The 27648-nt window shown below is 41.4% G+C and overlaps 2 protein-coding genes across 2 annotated transcripts; both read right to left on the bottom strand.

Annotated features, from left to right (window-relative positions):
* Window positions 1-7408: 7408 nt before the first annotated feature.
* LOC103708827 (U-box domain-containing protein 14-like) lies at window positions 7409-8317 on the bottom strand. The gene has a single exon (XM_008793921.1). It carries the CDS (start codon window positions 8315-8317, stop codon window positions 7409-7411), a length of 909 nt encoding a protein of 302 aa, XP_008792143.1.
* A 3156-nt stretch (window positions 8318-11473) lies between these two features.
* LOC120111465 (cytochrome c oxidase subunit 5b-1, mitochondrial-like) lies at window positions 11474-25838 on the bottom strand. Its single transcript, XM_039128516.1, has 6 exons — window positions 25655-25838; window positions 25481-25566; window positions 25319-25369; window positions 19316-19379; window positions 18008-18147; window positions 11474-11657 (listed from the first exon to the last, which is right to left on the bottom strand). Exons 1-5 carry the CDS (start codon window positions 25836-25838, stop codon window positions 18056-18058), a joined length of 477 nt encoding a protein of 158 aa, XP_038984444.1. The 3' UTR covers window positions 11474-11657; window positions 18008-18055.
* Window positions 25839-27648: the final 1810 nt, after the last annotated feature.

The raw sequence follows: 27648 nt of genomic DNA, 5'->3' as shown, positions 1-27648 counted from the left end.
ACCAAACTGGACATACACTCGCTCTCTTATTCCATGTCTGCCCCTTGCCTTGATTCTTACTCATGCCATGCCTGTCTCAAATTATTCATTTGGAGAAATTAATAACCCTATTGTTGATGGAAAAAAAAGGGGCTCCATTAAGATTTAAGACACAAAAATTAAACTAAAGTGCAACAATCTGACATGCATGGCTCTTACCGTATGCAAACTTCTCTACATAAAAATCGACTTCCATGTCGAGACATTTTACACCAACGTGGTTTATATATTTGTAATCACTGTAATGTGTACCATGATTCAGAGGAATCCACTTTTCATATATTTTTGCATTGTAGATTGACGATTCAAGTATGAAGCAAGGCTCTAATTTTTGGTGCTTCGACTATTCCTATGCTGTCTAATTTTTGGTGCTTCGACTATTCCTATGTTGTCTCTGGATAATGTTTTATATAGCATAACAGATTTGGATAGCCAGAAATGATCGCGTATTCTAAAATATTGTTTGGAGTCCTAGAATGAATTAATATTCTAAGAGCTTCAAGCCAGGCATAGGAATACTTAAATGTTACCGCCCCAAAGAAAACATTGATGGCTGGAAAAAAAATATTGTTCTTTGTTTACGGTTTCTGTACTGTCTCAGAGGGTCTTTTTCTTTTAGGAGTTACGACGCACTGGTTTCCTCAAGATTAATTTTGATAGCAGTATTTTGAATGGAGGTGGTTGAGGTCGAGCTAGCTTTTTCATAGTAAAGGTGGAGCTTTGGTTGTGGCAAGCAGAGTTACTTGATGCTATAATTCTTATGGTAGCATTTCGTGCTGTGCGGGAAAGTGTTTTATGCTATAAGGATTCTAAAAGCAACTCATTAGATTTTTGAAGGAGATTTTTTTGATAGTAGTTAAATAGTTATTTAGTGATTCTCATCTACTTCAATAAGATCACTAGGAAATAAGTAGATTTCTATAATCTTTCGAGATCATACATGTTTATAAAGAATCTAACAATGCTGCAGATTGGATGGTGACATGTGGATGATTATACCAGATCTACACTATGGACAGATATTTCAACTGAATCTTTCAATATTTTATTTTCCAATTTTTATAGTTATATTTATTCTAAATTGGTTTAATAAATTTGATTTACCAAAAAAAAAAATCAGAAATCTTAATTAAACATTCATATGTACCCAAGTTTCCTTTTTTAACACATCCAATTAGCTCGTCACCAATAATCACATCCTATTAGCTCATGCCGATTAGTTTTTAATGTTTAGAACATGGATGGCAGACCGGAGGCTAGTGTGAAAAACTTTATGCAGTAGGTTCCTTTCTTGCAGGGTGAGAGAATCGATGCCATTTTGAAGTTCAAATTCATGCATTATAAAAGTGGATGTCCTTTCTTAATTATTAATAGATTGAGGCTATGGTTGTTAGGACACCTGCGTCAGATTATATGATAGGAGCATCTTTCTTGCACGTAAAGATGGAGAAACCAACCTAACCAATGTCTTTTTCTCGAATTCTCCCTTGTTTTTCCCCCCTTCAACTCATAGTTCGCATCGGCTGAGTCCTCCACATAAAAAAAAAAATCGACTCAACAAATAATGCCAGAACAATCTTCTAATGCCATGCTTAGCATGATACCATCACGGAAAGATGAAACATATCTGTCAAAAAAAAAAAAAAAAAACTATGCTCGGAATTTGGAGCCCTTCGAGAAGACAAAATCTGACAGAGACAATAAAAGAATAAATGGATGAACAATCATTTACAATAAGAGAAGAGGATGGATAAAACGAGCTATAAGCTCAAGCTATCTTATACATCAAATAATTTAGTAATCACAATCTATCCTTTACCATCTACCACATGGTCTATTTATACTAGCTAAGTATTAATCATGCTCCAACTTACTAAGCACCCATTACAATTTACAAACCCAAAATAAATGCAGACATAACTTACTAGAAACATAACTTACTAAGCACCCATTATAATTTCTAAACCCAAAATAAATGTAAACACAACTTAAAGACTTTGACTTCTTGACCAAAGGTAGCTTCTTTTACACTATATCATCCTTCTCAGGTGAGAAAGAACTCGTCCTCGAGTTGTCATCCAAACTCGCTATGATACACCAATATGTGATTCAATTTGACTTGCAAAAATGCTATGTCCATCTTTTGCTAATAAATTCCAAAGTCTGATAAAGCCCTGAATCGGGACCAAAGATCCTTGAGAATATCATCTTCATTTGAAAGTGCTATGAATATCTTCTCTTGACATAGGATCTTTGGATTGTTATCAAGGAAATCACTCAATAACTTTTTGAAATCAAACAAACGCTACAAGCATTTGAACTCATGATTTCTGAAGGATGGAATTTGGCGCCACATCATCATGTTGAAATAATCTCTAAACTCTTTAAAGCATAGTTCTCCACAAGTCTTATGAAAGCCTTCATTGAAAAGGTCTACTCTTTGAAAATGGAGTAAGACTAACTCCTTACTCTCATCCAAGACAACAACATTAGTATCATGATAAATTTCTTCTAATGACAAAGATAAATACTGTGAGAACATTAGATTATTATTCTGAATCTGTTCTTCATCCAGATAAACATGATATATCGATGGAGAATCCCAATCCACACAACGTTCTCCTTTCTTAATGTCACATACATTTTCTTGAAGATTGAAAATATTTGAACTATGCCAAACTTCATTTGAATCAAACCTTAGAGTTGTAAGCATCCTATGGATCATAAGACTTTCACCTTCTTCTGGTTCAACCTCCACACGCTCAATGTCATTTTCTTCATCATACATGGGTTGTTTTGAGCTATCAAGGTCTTCTTCTTTCATAAGATTTACGTGAACATTAACCTGTTTTTTTGGGCAAGTGTAGTGATAATGACCAACCTCTCCACACTTGAAACAAGGATTAGATTTATTGCCAAAATTATGAAAATCTAAATTAGTACCCTTACCATGAGAAGAGTCTCCTTTGGAAGATGGGTTAAGCTTTTGTACCTCCACAAATTTCTTCTTTCCATTACGAGCGAGCTTAGCCTCTACTTTTAAGGCTAGTTGATACACATCATTGAGTTCCCATAATCGATGCATTAGCATACGATTTGTTTGCCTTGCTTGGAGACTCGGCCTCATATCCTACTGAGCTGCGAGTGAGGCAGCCGAACGAGGAAGGCGAAGACTATTCTGTAATGCCTTGCCTTGAGCAGCTAAGGGAAGATTCCTACTTCATTCTAAATTAAAATTTTTAGACCTCCAACATACCTCGCCACAAGTTGTTCTTCGGATTCTTGAAGATCATTGTGAGCCATTAACTTGTAGAATTCTTCGGTGAAATTAATTACACTTCTAGACTCTTGATGAAAATTGTTGAATTGCGAAAAGGCCATTTGAGCAAAATCCACCGAAAGGAATTTCTCCTTAAGCCTAGATTTCATTTTCTCCTAAGAAGAAATCTTAGGCTTTTTTTTGCGAAGCCGCATCTCTTGAACTCTCTCCCACCATGCCAAAGCAAAACCACGAAGCCTTGTAGCAACAAGCTTCACTCTTTGAATCTCCGGTGTCTTCTTGTATTCAAAGAAATTTTCAATAGCGCTAAGCCATTCAAGAAACTCTTCGGGTTGAAGGCGACCATAGAATTTCGGTAAATCAATCTTCAAAGTATCGGAATCACAATAGAACATCCTTTCTAATCATTCTTCATGATTGGCAAATGGATTCACATTAGATTCGTCACTAGAAGACCCACGACTTGTACCACCTTGTTCGCTATAAGCTTCTTGGTGCTCAAGACGCAAAGTATGGTTTTCGAGTTGTCTTCGAAGTGCTTAAAGTTCATCATCCCTTTCGTCCCTTATTTGGTTGCCACGTTGTCCTTTACCTCCTCATGCCGCCATGAGAAAGAAGAGAATAACCCAAGAGCATAATTATAAGCTCTAATACCAAATGATGAGGGGGGAGGCCAAATAAAAGGATAAAGGGATGAACAATCATTTACAACAAGAGAAGAGGATGGATAAAGCGAGCTACAAGCTCAAGCTTTCTTATATATCAAATAGTTTAGTAATCACAATCTGCCCTTCACCATCTACCACATGGTTTATTTATACTAGTTTAAGCATTAATCATGCTCCAATTTACTAAGTACCAATTATAATTTCCAAACCCAAAATAAATGCAAACACAACTTACTAAACACAACTTATTAGAAACACAACTTACTAAGTACCCATTACAATTTCCAAACACAAAATAAATGCAAACACAATATACTAGAAATTAAAGAGATAAGACTTTGACTTCTTGACCAGAGGTAGCTTCTTCTACACTACATCACATTAACAAGAGGAGCCCAAAAAAAGGGTGAATTTTAATAAAAAATTAGCTATTAAAAAGATTATAAAGGAAAGGAAACTCATTAAATAGATACATCTGTTGTAATTATTTATCCAATCGGATAAAGAAAGAATTTTCTCAATCTACTTAACTTGAATCTCTTTCAAAAAAAATTAGAAAAAGATGAAAAAATTTCAAAAGCAAAGTTATATTCCCTTTCTTTCATTGATGATCATAAATCCGATGTTTATAATGATAAGATCCGTTCTTGCGCAATTCGCATCGGATTCCTCTTATAGTTCTAATAAAGCTCATTTTTCTAAAATAGATATGGCTAGTAGAAATAAACTTAAAAATCTAAAATTTTGCATGAGGTAAATCTCGACTTATTCATCGACTTTGTCTTTTGGCGCTTCATATTTGATTCCTCTCGAATTAGCAGATATATCTGGTCAGAATATTTTCTAAAAAGAAACTTCAATTTAACTGATCTGTTTCATAGTCTAAATGATGGAATTTGGGCTTGATCACTAGATACGCAGCATACTTTAAGAAAGACACCATATTGTAGATCTCGAAAAGTTATCTAATTTAAAAAATACTTTTTGATTCCTACCTTTTTGCAACATTATGGTCGAACCTACTGTGCAAATGAAAAACCATGTAAAATATTAAAGTCGATCCTCCTGCCCTTTCGCAAACAGAAGAGGCTCACCTTAGCCTCCTCAGTTCTACTGATTTCATGGAGTTGAGGGTGGATGACAATATTAAACTATTAAAAAAATAGTGTTTATATGTTTAACAAATTGTTGACGAAGCAACTTAGGTCCATCTTATTTTGTAAAAAGTTGTCAATAAAAGCAGGTTCGTGGTCACCATCAATGCATTAATTATAGTTGGAATGGGGGAAGAGAACAAACAAGGTTGTTTTGCAGCTGCTGTTAGGGAATATCTCAATTTTTTTCTCAAATTTGTTTTCTTTTACAATCAAAGTATCCCTTCACCTTTACTGTATTGTTATCCAAGATCCAGCAAAAAGTAACAGTAGTTATTGCCAGTTGGACCACCTAGATAGGCATATCATAGATGTTAAATTCCTCCATTAATCTAATGCTAATCTTCAGACTAAACATGTCTATTGGTGGGAGCTAGATCTTCCTGCTTCAAGGTTACAGTTTTTTTGGTTCCTTGACAGCAGCTGTTCTAAATAAGCAGAGACAAGGACAGGTTAAAAGTTGATCCCAAAAACACTTAAAGAAAATATCGCTATACCTGTAGATTACCTGTTAAGCAGTATGCTCTCCGGCTAGATGTCGGGGTGCGGCACTGGTGACCGGCGATCACTGTGAAGGTATGCAAGAGGCTTGGCAACATCGATTGCAATCTGGTAAACCTTGGTGATTATGGCAAGCACCGGCGGCGTTTGGATTCATTCCTTGGAGAAGTTCAGTTTTTCCATCATCCCGTTGTGGATGAACGTCTAGATGTAGCAAAATGGGAGAAAAATTAGAAATCTTCTAATGGGAAAAAAAAGACTTCGAGATTTATGGCACCCTATTTTTCTAAAAATTGTATTCGCTCCAAGTGGATTGTGCGATAATTAGGGTTGAAAGTGGGTCGGGCTGGGCTGGGCCATGCCCGTACCCGAACCCGACCTAATTTTTTTGGGCTTCGGGGCTGGGCTTAGGCCCGAAAATTTTTGGATAATCTAAGTTTCAGTCCGGCTCAATTATCCATTTAGGCATTATATTTCATAATATTGCTTTCTAAAAAAAATGAGCTAGTTAAAAATTAGGCTATCTTCTATAATATAAATAAATGATACATGATACATTATTTTTAGAAAAACCTATTTTAATTTATCTTTTATTTCTTCATTATTCTCTCTAAATAACCACATATAAAAATAAATTAATTCGAGCTCTGTCTCAAACTTTGTTTGGGCTCGGGTTCGGACTCAAGTCGGGGCTATAGTATATTTGAACCAGCTCGAAAAATAAGTGGACTCTACATTTAATGCCAAATCTAATTTGAACTCTTTTAGGTCTGGCCTGAAGCTCATTTTCAGCTCTAGTGATGAGCTTTTAGGGTACAATAAAGTCGAATGTTTGATCACTGCTTTGTACCAATGAGTCAAACCAATGAGCATTCACCGGTGCCTCCATAATTATCAAGTTGATCTGGTTGGCTGTGTTAGATCTGGTATTTATAGGCCGGCATGTGTCTGTTTGGGATAGACACGAGGTCCACCACAACGGTTGGTTGTTTCTGTTCTGAAGTAGACCTTTATTTCTTTTATTTTGAAAATATCCAACAGGAAGTATGGCCCCCCGGGAATGAGGCGATAGCTAGGAAGGTGTACAGGGATGCTGGTGCCCATGCTCTGGTGGAGATGAGATAAAGGAAAGAAATAGATTTCTTTCTAATGACAATGTTGATATTCTGAGAGTTTCCGCCTGGGAGAAGAGGCCTAGAATCTCGCGGATTTGGATTCGAAAATGCAAAGATAGAGAATAACAAGGCTAGTGCTAGCTGGGCGCTGTCCTCACCTTTTTATTTAATAGAATCGGACCTTCTCAATGGGAATATTTCCGAAGTCCAGACTATGTACATCGCCCCATGTTTGCCACCGAATACAGCCTGCATCCAGCGTCCATGAGCAAAGTCATCACCTATAACATGTAAACCTCAGATTTGCTACGTACTATGAGGTCGACATCTGAAATTCTTCATGGATCGTAGGCCTTAGATGTGCAATTAACGTATGATGTCTGCATATATACGAACGATTTTGATGCTTCAGGATTAAATCCAAGCCTAAATTTGCAGGTCTAGAATTTTCAAATTAAGAGCTAAATCGTTGGATCGCCGCATCACAATCCCAGAATATTCATCACGATTCGATTAGAAAGCAGAAGAAAACTATGACGTAAGAGGCAGGTGCCGGCAAACAACGAAACAAAATAGAAGGGAGCAAAGCCCACGAAGGAATGAGAATCTTGGGGGAGTTGAGGTGGTGACCAAAACAAAATGGAAGCGATCTCATATTCGATGCATGGAGCCCCCTTCTTGCACATAGGAATCCAAATCAGCCTTCATGAGTAAGTTCATGAGCACCGCGGCCTTCTCGCGAGCCTTTTCCGAGCCCCGAATCGACAAATCGGCGAGCAGAGAAAAGAATTCGTCCTTCCTCGCAGCCTCCCTCAGACACTCTTCACTCTCCGCGAACAGTTTGACCAGAATTTCCGCGGCGCTCTCCCTGCTCACCATGCATCCCGTCCTCAGCCCATCCACCAGTAAGCCGGCAACTCCATCGACGGCCCGAATTGCCTGGATGCCTTCCTCGAACCTTGCCATGAGGCCAAGTATTGCGAGGGAAGAGCCGGCGAGGTCCAGTGCGGGTCCTTGCAGGATTTGAACCAGTGCAGGCACGGCTCCGGCCCGGACAGCGAGGGTGCAGTTGCCGTGGAACTGCACCAGCTCGGCCAAAGAGCTGAGAAGGTGGTGGGCCGCGGAGCTGTTGGAAGAGCTTTTGAGCGCTTGGATGACCACTTCCACGGTGCCTGCGACGCCGAAAGGCGCCTTGTTCTTGTCCAGCATGGCGAGGCTGCAGAGCAGGGAGGCGGCCAGCTTGCCAGCCTCCGGCGAGCTGGGGGAGAGGAGGATGGAGTTGAGGTTGTGGATGATGTTGGCTCTGGCCAAGGACTGCTTGAGGTCGGGGTTGAGGGAGAGGTTGAAGAGGATGGAGAGGGAGAGGGTCTGGGTGAGGGTGGAGGGGGACAGGGAGAGGCCGAGGATGAGGGGGATGGCGTCCTGCGTCCGGGCGAGGAGGTTCCTGTTCTGAGCGCTGACCTTGGTGAGGGAGGACAGGGCCTGGAGGGCATTGTTCTGAGCTTTCGCGGAATCCGAGAGGACCCGAGACATCCGCTCAGCCATGGTGTCCACCGTCATGTTTCCTCTATCCATTCTTCTTTTCTTGGTGGTTCTCTGGGGAGAGATTTATGAGAGAGAACATGGGAAGGTGTTGGAATTTATGTCCTCCTTGCCATTGGAAAAATCTCCCAGCAACGAGGTGTACTGGTACAAAACGAACGAGACGATTCCAAATAATGCGCTAGTGATTGTTTCGAAACGATGATCCAATAGCCTTCAACTTCCATGCGCAGGATACAAGATGTCGATAAAAAATTGCAACCGAGACGGGATCCCCGAGGCCAAGTGGCCCCATGTTTCCACTTGACCCCACACTAACATAGCTAGCATTATACAAATTATGCAATGCCTGATAATTAAAAAAATAAATGCAAGTTTTTTTTTTTTTGGCGGGTTCTTCATACAATGCACGTACGAATATATCCAAAAATATCAACAAACACTAACCCGTAGAGTGTCTGTGGCAACTCCTTCTCCTCTGACCAAAGAGTGTACCCTGAGTGGTGGGCCGCATAGACATCCGCCCAGTTAGCCGCCCCGTTGGCTTCTCTGAATACATGTTTGACTTGGAAGGCCACCCCATCCCTCGTCATCATCCCTATGTACTGGATCAGGGGATAGTTCGTGCTCTCACCCCTCGACCCCCCATTCGAATCCACCTGATAACTATGGCCGAATCGCCCTCCATGATGATCGAACTGGCTTGCAGCACCTGCCACGCATGTCGGAGACCAGCCCAAGCAGCTCGCAACTCTGCCCTCGGAACCAACGTGTCAAACAACTGGCAACCACCCGCTGCCACCACCCTAGAGTGCGGGCCTCGTATAACAAATCCCGCACCGCCCCGCATACCTCCATCCAGCACCGACCCGTCGAGGTTGACCTTGAGGAAGCTTGGAGGTGCCTGAGTAGAGAGAGAACCCTAGGTGTCCCGAGCTATCAAAGGTTTATCTGAAGAGAGGGTGGGCCTAATCTCCATCATATATACTCGAGCGAACTCCGCAATAAACTTCGGTGACACCTTGCGCTCGCTGAAAATACGAGCATTCCTTGCCAGCCAGATCTGATGTGCTGTGCAAATCGCTCTGATGGCCTCTTGACATGTCCGCGAACTGGCCAACCACTGTCGTATCACCTGTAGAAACTGTAGCCTCTCACTCTAGGCCTCTTGCGGGATCCCTGTCAATTGCCATGTCGACCTCGCCTATATACACTAGAATAGCACATGGTCCACCCACTCCTTAGCACCACATGTCCTGCACTCTACGGGGATCCCCCAGCCACGCCTACTCAGCATTGCTCTCGTCGGAAAGCAATCCCACGTCACCTTCCATAAGAAGAGTGCTGCCCTCGGGTGAAGCCCGGACCTCCAGATCCAAATAGAGTTCGGCCCAGCTCATGCTCCTGCTAGATAACACGGGAGAGGTCTCTCAATCTAACATTGGCCTTGCACGAGGTACCCCAAACCCTGACATCTAGCCCCGCAAATTCTAGTACCGAAAGGGACCGAATCCTCTTAGCTAGGTGTACCCCAAACAACTGTCGTAGTCTGGCCTCATCCCACTCTGCCCCTTCTTATGCTAGGAGGTCACACACCCGCAGCCCCTCCACTACCTCAGTATCAATCATGGTCGGCCAGCATCTCAGGGAAAAAGTATCCACCCACAGATCACCAGTCACATCGATGCTCTGTCCATTGCCTATCAGCCACCTGGTGTTTGCCGACACAGTCAGTAGGTACCTCCCGATCTCGCGCCATATGAAGAAGACTCGATGACCACTCCATGCCACCTTTGAGCCTCCTCGACCATATCTGGCTGCCATCACTTGACTCCAGAGTCCGTGTGGCTCTAACATGAACCGAACTACGTGCCGAGCAATGAAAGCCTCGCACCTCTTCAGGAAAAACTGCACCCCCAGACCACCCTCACTGGTGGGAAGGCAAACCTGCTCCATGCTACCAGATGCACCCCATGGCCTCTACCGCGTGACCCCCACAAGAAGCTCCGAAAAAGTCGCTCGATCCTCAACAGAGTCGTCTTCAGTACCATAGTATTGGCCATGAGATATACCGGCATGGATCCTAACACTGATCTAACAAGTATCAATCTCTCTATCATGGATAGGGAAGATGCCCTCAATCCCTCCAACCTGCTCTGGACCCGCTGCACCAGATCTCCTATTTGACTCTACTCTCCGTGTTAGGGCTAAAATGAATGGCTGGCTTAAGGAAGTTCTCTCTCTGATCGGACGCCGCGTAGTAACCCACCAACACCTGCGGAGCGCAGTAACCCGCCAACACCTGCGGAGGACCCGTGCATCAGAAACCCGCACCCTGACCAGGAGAAGATAATCGTCAGCGAAGAGTAAGTGGGAAATAGGTTCAGCCTCCGGTGCTGGAATATAGGCCTCCAGCTCCCAACTGGCGCACACTCTCTGCAAAGCACGGGACAAAATGTCAGCACAGATAATGAATAAGTATGAGGATAAGGGACATCCCTAACGCAACCCCATGGTGGACTCAAAGAAAGATGATGGTGTACCGTTGACCAAGATAGAGAACTTTGGCCCTCGGACACACCCCAGGACCCATCCAATCCACCGCCTATGGAAACCGTAAGCCTCCAGTGCCCGCTGAAGAAAACTCCATCTGATCCTATCGTAAGCCCTCTCCATATCCAGCTTAACTGCCATCAAGCTTCGCCACTTCGGTGCTCGCTGAAGATCTCACATCATCTCCTGGGCCAACATAACATTGTGGGAGATGTTTCTGCTGGCTACAAAAGCCCCTGCTTCTGGCTGATGATGCCAGGCAATAGGGGTTTCATCCTACCCGCCATTATTCTCGCCACAAATTTGTACAGGGTTGTGCACAAACTAATGGATCTGAAGTGACAAGACTTTGCCGCCTCCTGATGCTTCGGTATGAGCGTGATGAAGGTGACCTTCCAATCCTCATGCATCACTGCCCTGATAAAGAAGTACTGAACAACCTTTACCATAGCTCTCCGAATGATACCCCAATACTACCGAAAAAAGAAAAGGAAAAAATCGTCAGATCCCGAAGCCTTATCCGCTGTCCGAGCCCATCGGCAACCTTCTTCGGAAAGGTGGCATTCCCATCATGTATGGGAAAAGGAAAAGCTTTCTTTCTTTAAGAAATAATACTTATAATAATAATAAGATAAAGTAAGCCTTTTTACCATGCTGCCCATTCTCTCTTGACCAACTTCGTCTGCAGTATCTCCTTGTACACATCCGCTTGCGGCACGTCTATAATAGCCAAGAAGGTTATCATTTTTTTTTTGTTTGACATTTCTGTCGCCCCAAATCTATCTAATGCTTTAAGTCATGTTTGTGTCACGCCCCGAACCCGGGGGCCCGGGGCGCGAGCAGACGCCGCGCACCTGCAGGGCGGACCCCGCAGGCACGCAAGGCAGATAAATCAGATTCCACATCAATAGCTAAACAAAGATAAATTCCAACTTTCAATTCAAATGTCCATATATACATAAGTCAAAAGAAAAAGTCAATATCTACTAGCTAACTACATCATGATCACTCCACCCCATAATCCCCATAGTCACAAATCATCACCTGTAAAAAAATGTAAATAGTAGGAATGAGCTAACAGCTCAGTAGGCAACATCATGCAATAAAGTCATCATATAACATGTCATAATGCATATAAAAGCAGCTAAACTCATAAATCCAAAAATCCACACAATAATCTGTAAACCCGATCCGAGACTCAAAATATCTCAACCGCATGACTACGGCCACATCACCCAGTGGCATGGTTACACCGAAGTGCCAATACAACTCTCCGAAGAGCCGCTCCACTGAGCCAACGCACCACTGTGCCGCACCCCCTGGTGCCAAACTCACGCTCCACTGAGCCGCTCCGAAGAGCAAAACGCACCCCTGTGCCGCCACTATTCTATCACCGGTGGTCGCGGTGTCGGAACTAGTTCCTCAGTACAAGTCGACAGGGCCAACGTATCATCCCATTGGCGGCGCCTAGACTATAGTCACGCGGATTTTAAAAATCAATAAATCAACTTTCCAAATCAAAGTCATAATCATACTCCCAACAGTAAAGCACATAATAATTTATGAAATTAAATATTTAATTCTAATTCTAACACATATTGCCAATAATAAATTAATAAATCAACATATGCAAGATACATGTTAAAATTCTACTTTAAAGCAACGGTCACCTACCTGGGATCGCTTAAAAAATTCCTGCCACAGATATCACGAACCCCTGGTTAAACATAAATATTAATTATTTAATTAATTTAGAAACATAATTTAAACTAATTCCAACCCCTTAAATTCCTAAGTTCAAAGATCCAAGAATGGGTCCCCAAAATCAAGCATAGACCCTAAGAATAAATAGACTAAATCCCAAAAATCAGAATTCTTTAGACCCAAACCAATTGTAGCCCAAAATAGATTAGGCCCAATTGAACCAAACCAGATTCAGGTCCAGATCAGATCTCAGGCCCATACCAAACCAGCCCACAGATCCAATTAGGTTCAACTCAGCCCAACATAGATTCTCCAACCCAAATTCTTGACTCAGGTTCAGACCCTAATCAGAACCCATTTACTCCAACTCGGATCAAACCCTATTCACAGCATAGGTGAAACCGGTTCACAGTTTGAACCCGGTCCAAGATCTAGTTCACAAATCAGGCACGGAAATCAATGCAAGGAAAAACACCCAGCCGGAAGAAGAAGAAGAAGAAGAAGAAGAAGAAGAAGGAGAAGAAGGAGAAGAAGAAGAAGAAGAAAGAAAGAAGGGGGGGGTGGCTGGTGGCTCCGGTCGGCCCTCGACGGCCGACTGTGGCCCTCGACGGCGACGCTCGGCCCGCCGCCGTCGGCCATCCCACTGTCACAAGCCGAGCGGAGGAAGAAGAAGAGAAGAAAGAGAGGAAGAAAGGGAGGAAAGAGAGGGAGACCGGGGCTGGAAGCCCGGCCCCCGTTCACCCACCTCCGGCCGAACCCATTTCGGCCGGATTGACCCCGGCCGGCCACCGTCGGCCGGCCGAATCTCCCAAAAGGAACTTCCCCGAAACAGGGGAAGTAAAACCCATTGATTCCCATCGTTTCTCTCCCCTTAAATCAAAAAAAAAATAGGTCTATGTTGTCTTGCTCACCTCCGGTCGTCGACGAAAGGATACCCGGCGGCGGTGGCGGCGACGGTGGCTCCGGCGATCCTTTAAAAAAAAGGAAGAAGATGAGGGGAAAAACTCAAGTTTTTTTTTTTTTTTTTTTAGAGGGATGGGGAAAAGGATGGGGCTCGGATGAGGCTCTCAGAGGAGAGAAAGAGGGAGAGAGAGAGAGAGAGGGAGAGGGAAGAGGGGGGTGGGGCGGAGATCCCGCTGGCCGTTCGGCCGGCGTGGTCTTCGTGGGCAGACCACGATGACCCAACTGAAGTCGGCACTCCTTACCGACTTCAGTTCGGGTCTTCACACTCTAACCAACTAAAAAGAAATTTCGTCCTCGAAATTAAAACATACCTCAATCCAAGAACAAGGCAGGGAACTTCTCTCTCATCTCCTCCTCCAGCTCCCAGGTGGCTTCTCTCTTACTGTGATTGCTCCACTGCACCTTTACATAAGGAATCGTGCGCCTCCTCAAAACTTGGTCCTTCCTATTTACCACACGTAGTAAGTTCTTTTGATCTCCTTCAAAAGAATTCCAAACTCCCAACCTTGGATTAAAATGCCATAATTATATCCCAAACAAATTAATTTCTCTTGATTCTACATAGAGATCATAATTGGCTTAATAGAAATAGGAGAAATCTTTAGTATCAAATCCTCTTAATATTCTATAATCGTTTTTTTTTTCTTTTCTTTCTCCCACATCATTCCAACAAATAAGAGATCCATGTTAAAACATTCCAAGTCTAAGACCAACCAAGGAATCATTAATCGTAAATGCTAAATTTAACATGCCCAAGATTCTCCCAAAAGTTGTCAACAATAGAAGATCCACTGGTGAAAATTACAGAGCTACCTTTAGATCATCCATAGAATCAACAACATTCTCCTGAAACTAACTCAAGTATTTCATCATAATGCCTTTTAGATCAAATATTAATGATCTTAACCAGTTTCAAAATAAGTCAAACCACCAGACTTCCGCTGCACACTCTGATTTAATTCATTTAATTCTTTAAAGTCACAAATGATTTCTGACTAAAGTATCACTTTGCATTAAGACTAAGAAACTCCAAATTTCAAATTTCCAAGTAGAACTAGAGCAAAACCTCTAGATCTTTTTGTCCTCAATTTATATAGAGTATACTTACCATAATTAACCCCCAATCCTTTAGTCAAGTTTAAGGTCACTACGTGATCTCCACAACCTTCTTAGAATCCAAAAATATCTAGGTTTAATTTAAAGGGGTAATTCTTGTATTCCCTTAGCAATTTAATCAAAAAATCTACATTGATTTTCCTTCCAACAGAATTTACTTCAAATTCAATGGGTTAGAACTGTTGAGCCAATATCACTATGAGTAGGAATTAACCCTATCAACCTCCAAATTCTTTTTCACCAAAATTCTTAATGTCTATGATCAATGCTACACATAATAACTCACATAAGCATCTCAAAATCGAAATTTCTACTCAATTTTGTATTTTACAATGACAAAAATTTCTAGTTAGATCATAAACCGAGACTTGAGTTCAAATTAACACATCCAATAGTCTCCAACAATTATAAGAAAAATTCAGTAGCCCAATCTGAATATACAAATTCAAGTAATTAGAATTCTCCACCAATTTGCTTACTAGCCCAAAAAATTTAACCCACCAATAGAAATACATCTATTTAAAATATCCAAACATGTCAATACCAAATATAATTTCATATACAGATTTAACCTCGAAGAACAATCTGTTTTAATATTATGAAAAATCGTTCTTAGCTCACTCCAATGCTATAATAGATCCATGCACAAACTCTACTCTAATAATTACCAACAAAACCAAAAGTACTATTACATCTGCACCCATATCATGTTTGAACTTTCAGATTACTTACACAACATCTAAACATGATATAACTAATATGCCAAGGCTAACCTTCCTATACATGCCTTAGGTCTACCCTCTCTTATCATGATCAAAGACAATTTATACTTTCCTTCCACACTCATCGAAAACCAAATCCGATGCATACATTTTATCACAATGCCCAGTGATCTCACACCTTAAGCACTGAATTTAATTATCATGTCCCAAATGATCATAACCTTAAGCTATGATATATTTCTGTCACGATCCCTAGTGATCTTAAACATATGCTCAGATTCCAACTGGTCACATTTTTCAATAAGCTTAAACCTCAAACTTTAATGCCACTAAGGCCACAGTCCCTAGTAGTCTTAAACCTTAGATTATAATATCATTCTTGTTACAATCTCAAGTGATTATAAACCAAATCTCTGATAGTTTTTCTATCATAATTCTCCACTGATACTCACCTGAACATAAACCCTAGGATACCTTAACCTTAAGCTCTGATACCACTAAATCTGTCACGCCCCGAACCCGGGGGCCCGGGGCGCGAGCAGACGCCGCGCACCTGCAGGGCGGACCCCGCAGGCACGCAAGGCAGATAAATCAGATTCCACATCAATAGCTAAACAAAGATAAATTCCAACTTTCAATTCAAATGTCCATATATACATAAGTCAAAAGAAAAAGTCAATATCTACTAGCTAACTACATCATGATCACTCCACCCCATAATCCCCATAGTCACATATCATCACCTGTAAAAAAATGTAAATAGTAGGAATGAGCTAACAGCTCAGTAGGCAACATCATGCAATAAAGTCATCATATAACATGTCATAATGCATATAAAAGCAGCTAAACTCATAAATCCAAAAATCCACACAATAATCTGTAAACCCGATCCGAGACTCAAAATATCTCAACCGCATGACTACGGCCACATCACCCAGTGGCATGGTTACACCGAAGTGCCAATACAACTCTCCGAAGAGCCGCTCCACTGAGCCAACGCACCACTGTGCCGCACCCCCTGGTGCCAAACTCACGCTCCATTGAGCCGCTCCGAAGAGCAAAACGCACCCCTGTGCCGCCACTATTCTATCACCGGTGGTCGCGGTGTCGGAACTAGTTCCTCAGTACAAGTCGACAGGGCCAACGTATCATCCCATTGGCGGCGCCTAGACTATAGTCACGCGGATTTTAAAAATCAATAAATCAACTTTCCAAATCAAAGTCATAATCATACTCCCAACAGTAAAGCACATAATAATTTATGAAATTAAATATTTAATTCTAATTCTAACACATATTGCCAATAATAAATTAATAAATCAACATATGCAAGATATATGTTAAAATTCTACTTTAAAGCAACGGTCACCTACCTGGGATTGCTTAAAAAATTCCTGCCACAGATATCACGAACCCCTGGTTAAACATAAATATTAATTATTTAATTAATTTAGAAACATAATTTAAACTAATTCCAACCCCTTAAATTCCTAAGTTCAAAGATCCAAGAATGGGTCCCCAAAATCAAGCATAGACCCTAAGAATAAATAGACTAAATCCCAAAAATCAGAATTCTTTAGACCCAAACCAATTGTAGCCCAAAACAGATTAGGCCCAATTGAACCAAACCAGATTCAGGTCCAGATCAGATCTCAGGCCCATACCAAACCAGCCCACAGATCCAATTAGGTTCAACTCAGCCCAACACAGATTCTCCAACCCAAATTCTTGACTCAGATTCAGACCCTAATCAGAACCCATTTACTCCAACTCGGATCAAACCCTATTCACAGCATAGGTGAAACCGGTTCACAGTTTGAACCCGGTCCAAGATCTGGTTCACAAATCAGGCACGGAAATCAATGCAAGGAAAAACACCCAGCCGGAAGAAGAAGAAGAAGAAGAAGAAGAAGAAGAAAAAGAAGGAGAAGAGGAAGAAGAAGGAGAAGAAGAAGAAGAAAGAAAGAAGGGGGGGTGGCTGGTGGCTCCGGTCGGCCCTCGACGGCCGACTGTGGCCCTCGACGGCGGCGCTCGGCCCGCCGCCGTCGGCCATCCCACTGTCACAAGCCGAGCGGAGGAAGAAGAAGAGAAGAAAGAGAGGAAGAAAGGGAGGAAAGAGAGGGAGACCGGGGCTGGAAGCCCGGCCCCCGTTCACCCACCTCCGGCCGAACCCATTTCGGCCGGATTGACCCCGGCCGGCCACCGTCGGCCGGCCGAATCTCCCAAAAGGAACTTCCCCGAAACAGGGGAAGTAAAACCCATTGATTCTCATCGTTTCTCTCCCCTTAAATCAAAAAAAAAATAGGTCTATGTTGTCTTGCTCACCTCCGGTCGTCGACGAAAGGATATCCGGCGGCGGTGGCGGCGACGGTGGCTCCGGCGATCCTTTCAAAAAAAAGGAAGAAGATGAGGGGAAAAACTCAAGTTTTTTTTTTTTTTTTTTCAGAGGGATGGGGAAAAGGATGGGGCTCGGATGAGGCTCTCAGAGGAGAGAAAGAGGGAGAGAGAGAGAGAGAGAGGGAGAGGGAAGAGGGGGGTGGGGCGGAGATCCCGCTGGCCGTTCGGCCGGCGTGGTCTTCGTGGGCAGACCACGATGACCCAACTGAAGTCGGCACTCCTTGCCGACTTCAGTTCGGGTCTTCACAGTTTGACTGCAGCCCTTCCACCACATTAGTTCCCCGTGGCGATGTAACAAACTTTAAACCAAATATGCAACTTTCCGCTCAAAGGGTTCATCGGAAGTCAACCACCTTGAGATTACTCCAGCAATAACACCCACCATGGAGGCTGCTTGCTAGATTTACATCGGTCCGATCATAGTATCTGATTATGTGCTCAGATAGCAAAGCTCCGACCGCAGACAGCAGCATTCACAGAATTAAACAAAGTTGTTTAGCCACATCCATCAAAATGCGATGTTGTTGGCCATACGAAGCACTGCAAACCCTGCTAATAACTCACCATAAGTGATTCCACAAGCAGCCTTTGCTTTGTCTTATGTGGTATGATACCAACATATTTTTGGGTAACAGTTCTGATTTGAACAGCAGATCTCCTCCACGAAGCAAGCCCTTAGAGGAAGGGTGCCAACAAGCGGAGCCAACAGTTGTAGGCATGTTGACGAGCATTATAAGCAGCTATTGATGACATGTTGCCATGATTCAAGCACTCTCTTGACATTATTTGTTGCCCTGTCCGTGCAACCACCAACCAAGACAAAATCCAACAATTAAAAGCATTGCTACACCGCACAAGATAAACCTGTTTCAATTTGATTTAATGTAATGAAGAAAGAATCTTGAGCTTTATCTGGCCACTCATTATTAATTGATGATGCACCGAAAAGCTTAAAGAATCCAAGTTCAAATGGATGACCATCAGGTCATGAAAAAATCACTGCCAAATACACCCAACACACTCGGAGCAAGAAAATTGATTCAACAAGAAATCCAGAAGTCATCTGCAGCTACACATTATCAAAATGACTGCCGCATCAATTTTTTCTTTATTTTTTGCAGAAATCTGTTGGTTTTAGTGATGATCATCATCACTATGTGCCTCAGGATCCCCTCCTGCACCAGTCACCTCCAGCTGCAGAAAGAGTACCAAAATAAGTCAGCATTTCCATCACAGAAACCTTAACACAAAACATCTATTGAAGATTATGTGTAATATGCCTCCCATCTTATCGTTTTTTAACCTAAGCTAGAAGAATCGAGTATCACAATTACCGCAAAATATTGAGAGCAAACAGAACATTCATGTGGCCGGCCTTTCTCCAGCCAAAACCATACAACATCATGTTCATCCTCTGCAAACACATTGAAGTTTTAAATGAATATTTCAGCTGACATCAAAGTCAATTCTTCAATAAAGAAATACCATAGCTAAAATTTGCTCTTAACAATGAGAATGGATAGAATCAGAATACTTCTGTCATACTATAGCAACTTAGCACCTTCACCACCAGAGCAACCCACTATTCTCCTGTCATAAGAAGACTGGATGACAGCAGGGGCCTCCTACAAACAGAGCAAACAAGGATGACTTGGTCACAGAGTTAGACAATTAAAAACCAGTTAAAATGAAAAATAGTCTACTACAAGCACCGGAAGATAATATGTGATCACCATCCAGCAAAGTTATCATAAAATCTAGGATTGTAGATAAGAGAGCCAATAGCTACTATGTAACTAACAAGCTATTACAATAATACTGGCTGTCGGCAGTAGGAAAGAGGTCACATTAATGTAGACCAGCTTAAATTATCCTCGTTGAGATAAGGGCAAATTTCAAAGGGGAACCATGACTCATTTGTAGATGCTAACGAACAAGTTGGAACAATGATGGGTAAACAAGCTGGTCAAGTCAAAGAACCATGCAGAGCAAGGTAGATCTAAAGGGATAAAAAATGCATCTTTTCAGATTTTTATACTAACATGGTACTGCAAATACTAAACCATATCCAACCAAATAAAAGACCAAAGAACATTATTTATCCAACAGTAAGAGAATATAATCTATCCTAGAATAATGGTATAACTTATCCACTGAAAACACAGGTGAAATCTGCAGGAAAGGTTGGAATTGCAAACCCACTAAGGTAATTCATGATAGTCTCCTGCTTCTGCCATAATATCATTTTGCACTCCCACCTTAAAAATGAGATTTGGCTACAACTAGCATATGAAAATATCCCTCTAAGAAAATAGCAGATACACTAAAAATAGCCCATTACTAAATACCAGATGCGTAGTCAATTTCCTAACTGCAATACAAAACAAGCCTGGCAGAGCAATTTTCGAATGATGCAAGTACATCTGCAAAATGTGCTTTGTCTCCTTTTAAAGAGGTGCAAGTATATCCACAAAATGTTGTATGACAATAAATACGTTCTCTTTTATTGCCTTATAAAAGATATTTGTATAGGACACTTGAGTTCATATGAAAAGAATATTCTTTTAAAGATTTTAAGGACTAAAAGTTAAGACGAGGCATACTTTTTTTATCCTTTTAAGGGAACATATGCATGCTAAAAAACTTATTTTGTCCAAGCTGAGAAGCATGCGAGTAAGGTAACCACATAGCATCTTCTTTTTTTATAAATCAAAGTCCTACAAAATATATGCTCACAGGTTGCAAACTACAATTAGTTGAGAAAAACAAGAATACAATGATGCAAGCATAGATACAAAAGACATGCAAGGCTTCCTTTGATGAATCATTAGTTGATCATATGATAACTTTCACAACTTACAGATATAGGAGTGGGCTATAAAAGAGATCTAGTGATTGAAGAAATAATTGAAAGGGAAGGATAATAAATCCATAATCCTAATATTGCAGAAATCATGGTTGGCCAAACCATCCCAAACCACTCAGTTCGGAGTGTACCGACCTGAACTGGTTGGTTACTAAGACCATGGTCGGTGGAACCATTCCGAACTGTCCAGTTCGGGGCATCTCAAGCCATACCGGCAGCGGATTGGGACGGTTCCAGCAACGAAACCAAGACCGGTGATGGAGGAAGAGGAGAAGGAAAAAGAGGAAAAGAGAGAGAAAGAGCGGGGGAGAGAGAGAGGAAGGAAGAGAGAGGCCAACCGGAGAGCCTCCGCGTGGAGGAGGCGAAGGCTCGGGAGCCGCAGAGATGGGGCTTCGCCTCCAGTCCCCTGTTTCGCTCGAAACAAGAGCTCGGAGGGGGCCTTTTATTTTTGCCGACTTTTACTTAAAATTCGGAGCGCAAATGCATCGGGTCGGACTGGATCATGAATAACCCCAACCCAACCCGGTTCCTTGTTTGAGTCCTAATTTTGGAACCAAACCCAACCCAATAGAAGATCATGTTGGTTCGGCTCCACGGCTACAATTTTTGTCCCAACATGTCATTTGGGTCAAGGCAGGTCTATGTATAATCCGGATCCAACCCAAAAAATTTGGGTCCAGTTCGGAACCGAGTCGGGTCCTCATCGGATCCGAGTCAGAAATTGTGATCTCCATGTAGCCTTAGTTCCTGTGGATCATAGCGAGGAGTCAGTGTCTGTTATAAATGTGGGTTATGACATCTAAAACCTTTGAAGTTAGATAGAAAGGTCAAGCAAAATAATAATATATGATGAATTAGAGCTCATAGAAGGTCCACTCTGTCTTTATTTTCGGTAAAACTATCAAAAGTTTGCCCACATTTTTTCAACTAAGATTCTCTACCTGTTGACTCATAAACTGAATAAATAAGCTCTATAATCAATAAATAATATAGTAATATACATTTTCAATAGAGGGAAAACACAAATAGAATAAATTGATCAAAGAAAGAATTTTAATATTTGTTAAATAAGATTTGATGTGAGATATATTCTCTCTAGGTCTAAGCTAACTTACTTGTTTGTACCCTTGCGAGCTCAAATAATTTTATAGATTTGGGTCGGGTCGGGTCGGGTCGGATCGGGTCTAAATTCAGTAAACTTAGCTCTGACCCAAAAAATAGAACAAGTCCAATTTTAGGACTCGATCCGGCCCCACGGATCCTCCAAAACGGGTCGGGTCGGGTTAAGCCGGTCGGATCACGGGTCAACCCGACCCATTTGCATCCTTACTTAAAATTCGCAAAAATAAAATGGGTCTCCTCCGGGCTCCTGTTTTGAACGAAACAGGGGACTAGAAATGAAGCCCCGCCTCCGCAAATCCCCGGCCTTCGCCTTCTCCGTGCGGCGGCTCTTCGGTCTCTATCTTCTCTGCGTGGCCGCTCCTTAACGCTCTGCCGGCATCTCCCTTCTCTCTCTCTCCTTTTCTCTCTCCCATTCTCCCGCCTCTACTGTGTCGGTACAAGGCTGGAATGACACGACGCGGGGCCGTGTCGGGCAATCGGTTTGAGGCCCAGTATCAGCATAGCAGACGTTGACTAGGACGATTCAATAGTTTGGCTTGGTAGGAAGTCCCAACAAGGTCAATCCCAGCAAGACTACCCAGTTTTGCTTGGTTCGAAGTGGTTCGGGACCCCTATCCTTTGTCCTTTTTCTTTCTTTCCTTCATTCCTTCTTTTTTCCTTCCTTTCTTTCTTTTTCTTTCTTTCTTTCCTTTCTTACTCTTTTTTTTTCTTCCCCCTTTCTCCTTCCTTTCTTTCCTTTTTCTTCTTCTTCCCTTATTTTCTTTCTTTCCTTCATTCTTTCTTTTTCTTCTTCTTTCCTTCCTTTCTTTCTTTTCTTTTTTTCTATGCAACATGAATATGTGTTAAGCAGTATACAAAACATTTAGTATATGAGAAAAATAATAAGTTTCAGCTGTTCAAATGGACCTAGGCATCCTAGTTTTATCCTTTAGGGATAACTAGAAAATGTAAAAATGTTACTATCGCTGACCTCCTGCTGCAAATGAATAGAGCTAGATATTCTGGACATCATGACAAACGATGGTAAAATAGGAGCACATTCGCAATGGACCTTTTAAGGCATTTGTTATCAATTGCTCAAGGAAACAGAAACCTTATCTATTTGGGAAAGAAGACAGCTTTGACTATGTGGTGCTAAAGTCAAACCCAAAAGGATTATCACTAATGAATAAAAAGAACTGTAACACCAAGATCAGTCTCAAACTAAAATCCTAATTATGAGAACTGTAACACCAAGATCACCTGTCAAGATTACAGAAAACAAATTAAAAAAATAAACATGACAATATACCAAAAAGCATTAGAATTATTGTCACTAAAATCTTGTAATCCATGATCTAAATCTTCTTTCCTTTCTTTCCTTTCTTCTTCTTCCCTTCCTTTTTTTCCTTTTCTTCTTTCTTCCTTTTTTTCATTTTCTTCTTCTTTCCTTCATTTCTTTCCTCTTCTTCTTCTTCCCTTCCTTTTTTTTATTTTTCTTCTTCCTTCCTTTCCTTTTCTTCTTCTTTCCTTTCTTTCTTTTTTCCCTTTTCTTTTTCTTTCTTTTCTTTCTTTTGCCCTTTTCTTCTTCTTCCCTTCCTTTTTTTTCATTTTCTTCTTCCTTCATTTCTTTCCTCTTCTTTTTCTTCTTCTTCCCTTTCTTTTTTTTATTTTTCTTCTTCCTTCCTTCCTTTCCTTTTCTTCTTCTTTCCTTTTTTTCCCTTTTCTTCTTCTTTCCTTTCTTTCTTTCTACCTTTTCTTTTTCTTTCCTTTCTTTCTTTTGCCCTTTTCTTCTACTTTCCTTTATTTCTTTCCTTCTTTTTCTTCTTCTTTCTTATTAAAGATGAATAAAGCGTAAAATAATCCTCAAAAACAAAAAAAATAAAAATGCTATATTGATACTGAATTGGTATGCATTTGTGTATAGAATGTCGGTACAATACAATTCAGAACCATACAATACCGATCAGATACCAATAGGTATTTGGTACCAAAACTGCAGACTTTGGTAGAAATAATGAGTTCATCCAAATGTGAGATCACTATATCTTTGACAATCTAGGATTGTGAGAGAAAACAGCAATCCTGATCCTCCAAACTTCCTCTCCTTAGCCAACTCTCACCTTATGGGATGCATCCTATGGATATGGAAGTTAAGCATGCAAGCATCCTTGGTGGAGCTATAATCTATACAACTAACATAAACAGAACTCCAAGGGTAAGAACTCCACCCTTGGAGTTCCCTGCATTATGGAGTTTGGCCCCTATTTCCACTCCATCTCTAATTCTTTTTTCCTATAGTAGTTTCATCTTCTCCGCTAGGCTCTAATGTGAAGCCCAGACTCCACTTAGACTTCACCCATGGGCTCCTACCGCTAGGCTCTAGTACTTTCCTGGGAGCACCAAGAGAAGTTTTAAAGCTTTTGACATTTTTCTGCTATCAATTTTATTTGATGGATCTGTATGTCTCCACGTTATCCATTGTTTAGATCTATGGCATGTCTTTTTGTCCCTTGAATATTGCTTCAATATTATAAACAAAACCTAACACAAGAGTTGGAAGGTTGTTTCATATAATAAGTACCTTTCTCCAAGTTGATAGCAAGTCAAGAATAATAATGAATTTCATATACAAAGATCAATTCCATGAAGGCACTTTCTTTTGACTTCAAGTGAGAGGTGTCTCTTTATCGTGTATGTGCATGTGTGCTAAACTTTTAAAGCCAATTCATATCAATTGAAGAAAAACGGGTAAGTGAATTAAATGTAAGCAATATTCATATGCCACATTTGTCTATCAAACTTCTAGCCTGCAATGGCAAGATTCATCCTATCAAAACATTCTTTCTATAGTTTTTATACCAAACATTTGGTCTCCATGTAATATTAGGGCTTTGATGGCTATCAAGTTATACATTAAAAAACACAAAAGAAAAAAGTTGACAGAAATAAGAAAAGATGCTATGCATACTATTCCACAATGAAGGTGCAGTGGAAGCTCTACCTCAAATAGACTTGTGTCTGCTGTCTACTATTCCAGGCATCACGAATTCCAATACTTGATCTATATTTTAGGCTAAGGTGTAGTTGAACACATTACCATTAGATTAACCAAAGAAAATTAAAGACGCGTCAATCTTATTTCTTGAGACCACCCAGAAAATGAAAAAGACTTCTTGACATCCTTTTTTTTTTTTTTGGTCAAAACGGTATTCTTTCGCCTTCTTGACAGTTCCTTCACACAACGAGACAATCTTAGAAATAGCTAAAATTCATATCAAAAAATCTCCAGGAGAAATATTGGTTGCATGACTTGCATCTTTACCTTCCTAAAAATGCCTCGTGTTTACAATGAAACTATATGCCGCATATGTTCCGCTCATCACCGAACACACAATATTACAAGAATATAAAATAACAAGATCCATATTTCACTATCTATCATCATCCAGATCTAATTATAATTTAACAATACCAAGAACAATAACAAGAATAATAAGAATAATATAACAACCAACGAAATAGAAAACGACGATATCAGAATCTCGGGACTTTCAAAATCTGAAGCAAATTGCACAACAAATCAGAACCACTGACCTTGGTGCCGAACGGACCGACTGGAGCCTCCATATCGAATATCTTCCTCCCCTGAATCCAGCAAAATGAAATGATAAGTGGGCAAGATCGCGACCATCTCTCATGTAGCAATTAAGCAAGCAAGAAGGCGAGCACAAGAAAGCAAGACACGACAAAACCTACCTCGAGCTCGGCCTCGATCTCATCCCGCTCGTGCCCGGTGGCGATCGGGATCACATCCTCTACCCTCTTCTTCAACGAAGCATTACCTGGATCAAGAAAGCAAGTAATCACGAAATCGGAAGCCAATCCCCGACGGGGATAATCGATCAGGTGGGAGATAGAGAGAGAGGACACCAGAATCGGCGGAGAAGAGGGGGGCGGTCTTCTGGAAGGAGGAGGGGGAGGGAGAGGAGGAGATGGAGGCGGCGGCGGCGGCGCGGTTGCGCAAGGCGGCGGCGGCGGCGCGGTTGCGCAAGGCGGCGCCGCCGGGGGCGGCATATCGCCATGGGGCGAGCTGCGAGCAAACCGTCCTCCACATCGTCGCCCTCTTCTTGCTGTGATAACTCTCAGGTCGCCTCCGCCGCCCTCCCCGACCTTCTTTCTATTCTGAGATTTTCCCTCCCTCTCTCTCTCGCTCGCTCGCTCGCTCTGCTATTAGTATTAGAATTTCCTCTCGCCCTTCTACGCGGGAAAATATGGCAAGCGATTAAAGGGTATTTGTAGAGTGCCCGGCGGACGGGGACCGTTCGCTCGTGCGCGATCAATCGACAAGATTCGTGCGCAGGTTCGAAAATCCAGAGGTCGGCTTCATCTAAAAACGGCCGGGAACACGATATTTGCACCCGTACCGATTGAAGGCCATCTCCATTCTCCAGTCCGAGGCTTCGATGGACGGCTAATAATTTTACTGGCGATCCGATAAGATTCGAGCTGATTGGTGCTTAAAAAGGTATTATTACATAACGGGTATATTGATGTGAAGATAGAAGGTCTAGTCAATCTTGACCCTCTGGAGACCGAGGTAGACCGTTGACTTATGAGTTGTTTAGATTAGACAAAAGCGACATGCTTAGAGCATACATCTCATTCATGGATTACTACCGTTGAGTGACACCAGGTCTCAGTGGAGAAGCGATTGTAGCACGCAATCCTTTCTTTATAAAAGTAGCCAACATGATGGTTTTAGGAAGTCTTTTTTTTTTCTTCCTTTTTTTTTTACTGCAAATGAAGGAAGCAAGACACTTCTCCCAATTATTAAAACAAAAAAAAGAGTTTAGGATATGTAGAGTTGCAAAAACATGAAAGGGCTGGAAAATGCACGATACAAAGAGCATATCTTAAACGATCATTCAACATATGTTGGTGATACTAATAGGACTGTAGGGTCTTATATATGAAGCATCGAATAGATTGGATTTATTATTTTTGAGGAAGCTTTTCTCATTCTTTTTGCGCCAAATTTGCTAGCATGAAGCTAATCTTAAGCTCTTCTAAACTGTGGCTAATTTTTTTCCCACCTCCATATGGTCCATAAGGCATGAAAATTAGATGGCCGTCCTCTCAAGTTTCAAATGAGTCTTGATTATGGTCCAAATATTTCATGTAAAGGGATATATGAGAAATAAATTCAACCTTGGATCCACACAAAAGACAATCTAAACTTACCATCCAATCTTTTTTGGCAATCTAAACTTATCAGCAACAAAGAATGCCACCCAGTTGGATGCCCTATTAGCTTCTCTGAAAATATGTTTAGCTGCACAAGAAATGATAGCTAACTTTATTTCTCTAGATACATTCTCTTTTAGGGACATGGAGTAGAGATCACTGAAAAACAAGGCTAAAGACGATGAGCCGATCCAAGAATCCTCCTAGAATCTGATGTTAGTATTATTATTTATTACGCAGTCTGAAAGCTGTATAGTATCAAAAAACAGGCAGATTCTTGCCCCATGTCCCAGTCCGAGTGCTGCATATGCATAGTTCTGAAGCTTAAAGAAGGCAAAATGAAGGATTAGTTCCTTTCATGTCACTTCTGGCTCTACTATCGGCAACAAGGAAAACTCTTCTTAGGTAGGTGTCGGATACAAGAAGCTAGAGCAATCTTAGAAAGAACTGTTGTCAATGAATACAACATTGAGCTCATATTTGGATCGGAGATTGATACTTGTTGCAAGAGGAACGACTACGAAATACACAAAACTTAATGGTCGTTATGATATTATTTTGTGATAAGAGAATAACGTTTTGGAAGTTACCAGGCCTCCTAGCTAAACTTAGCTTTAGTTGTGAGATGTTCTGGATGAATTGCTGCAGAATCTATAGTAGAAACTGTGTAAGGCCCGTGG

This window comes from Phoenix dactylifera, chromosome 8 (genome assembly GCF_009389715.1).
Source record: "Phoenix dactylifera cultivar Barhee BC4 chromosome 8, palm_55x_up_171113_PBpolish2nd_filt_p, whole genome shotgun sequence".
Taxonomy (NCBI): Eukaryota; Viridiplantae; Streptophyta; class Magnoliopsida; order Arecales; family Arecaceae; genus Phoenix; species Phoenix dactylifera.
This window is presented reverse-complemented; position numbering and strand designations above follow the sequence as displayed.

What these genes read in the sequence shown, in the direction of transcription:
- LOC103708827 (XM_008793921.1), bottom strand. Translation starts at nt 8,317, where the DNA reads ATGACGGTGGACACCATGGCTGAGCGGATGTCTCGGGTCCTCTCGGAT.
- LOC120111465 (XM_039128516.1), bottom strand. Translation starts at nt 25,838, where the DNA reads ATGTGGAGGACGGTTTGCTCGCAGCTCGCCCCATGGCGATATGCCGCC. An exon ending in CCTCTTCTCCGCCGATTCTG is followed by an intron (nt 25,567 to 25,654) that starts GTGTCCTCTCTC and finishes TTCTTGATCCAG; the next exon opens with GTAATGCTTCGTTGAAGAAG. An exon ending in GGGTTGCTCTGGTGGTGAAG is followed by an intron (nt 18,148 to 19,315) that starts GTGCTAAGTTGC and finishes AAATCTAGCAAG; the next exon opens with CAGCCTCCATGGTGGGTGTT.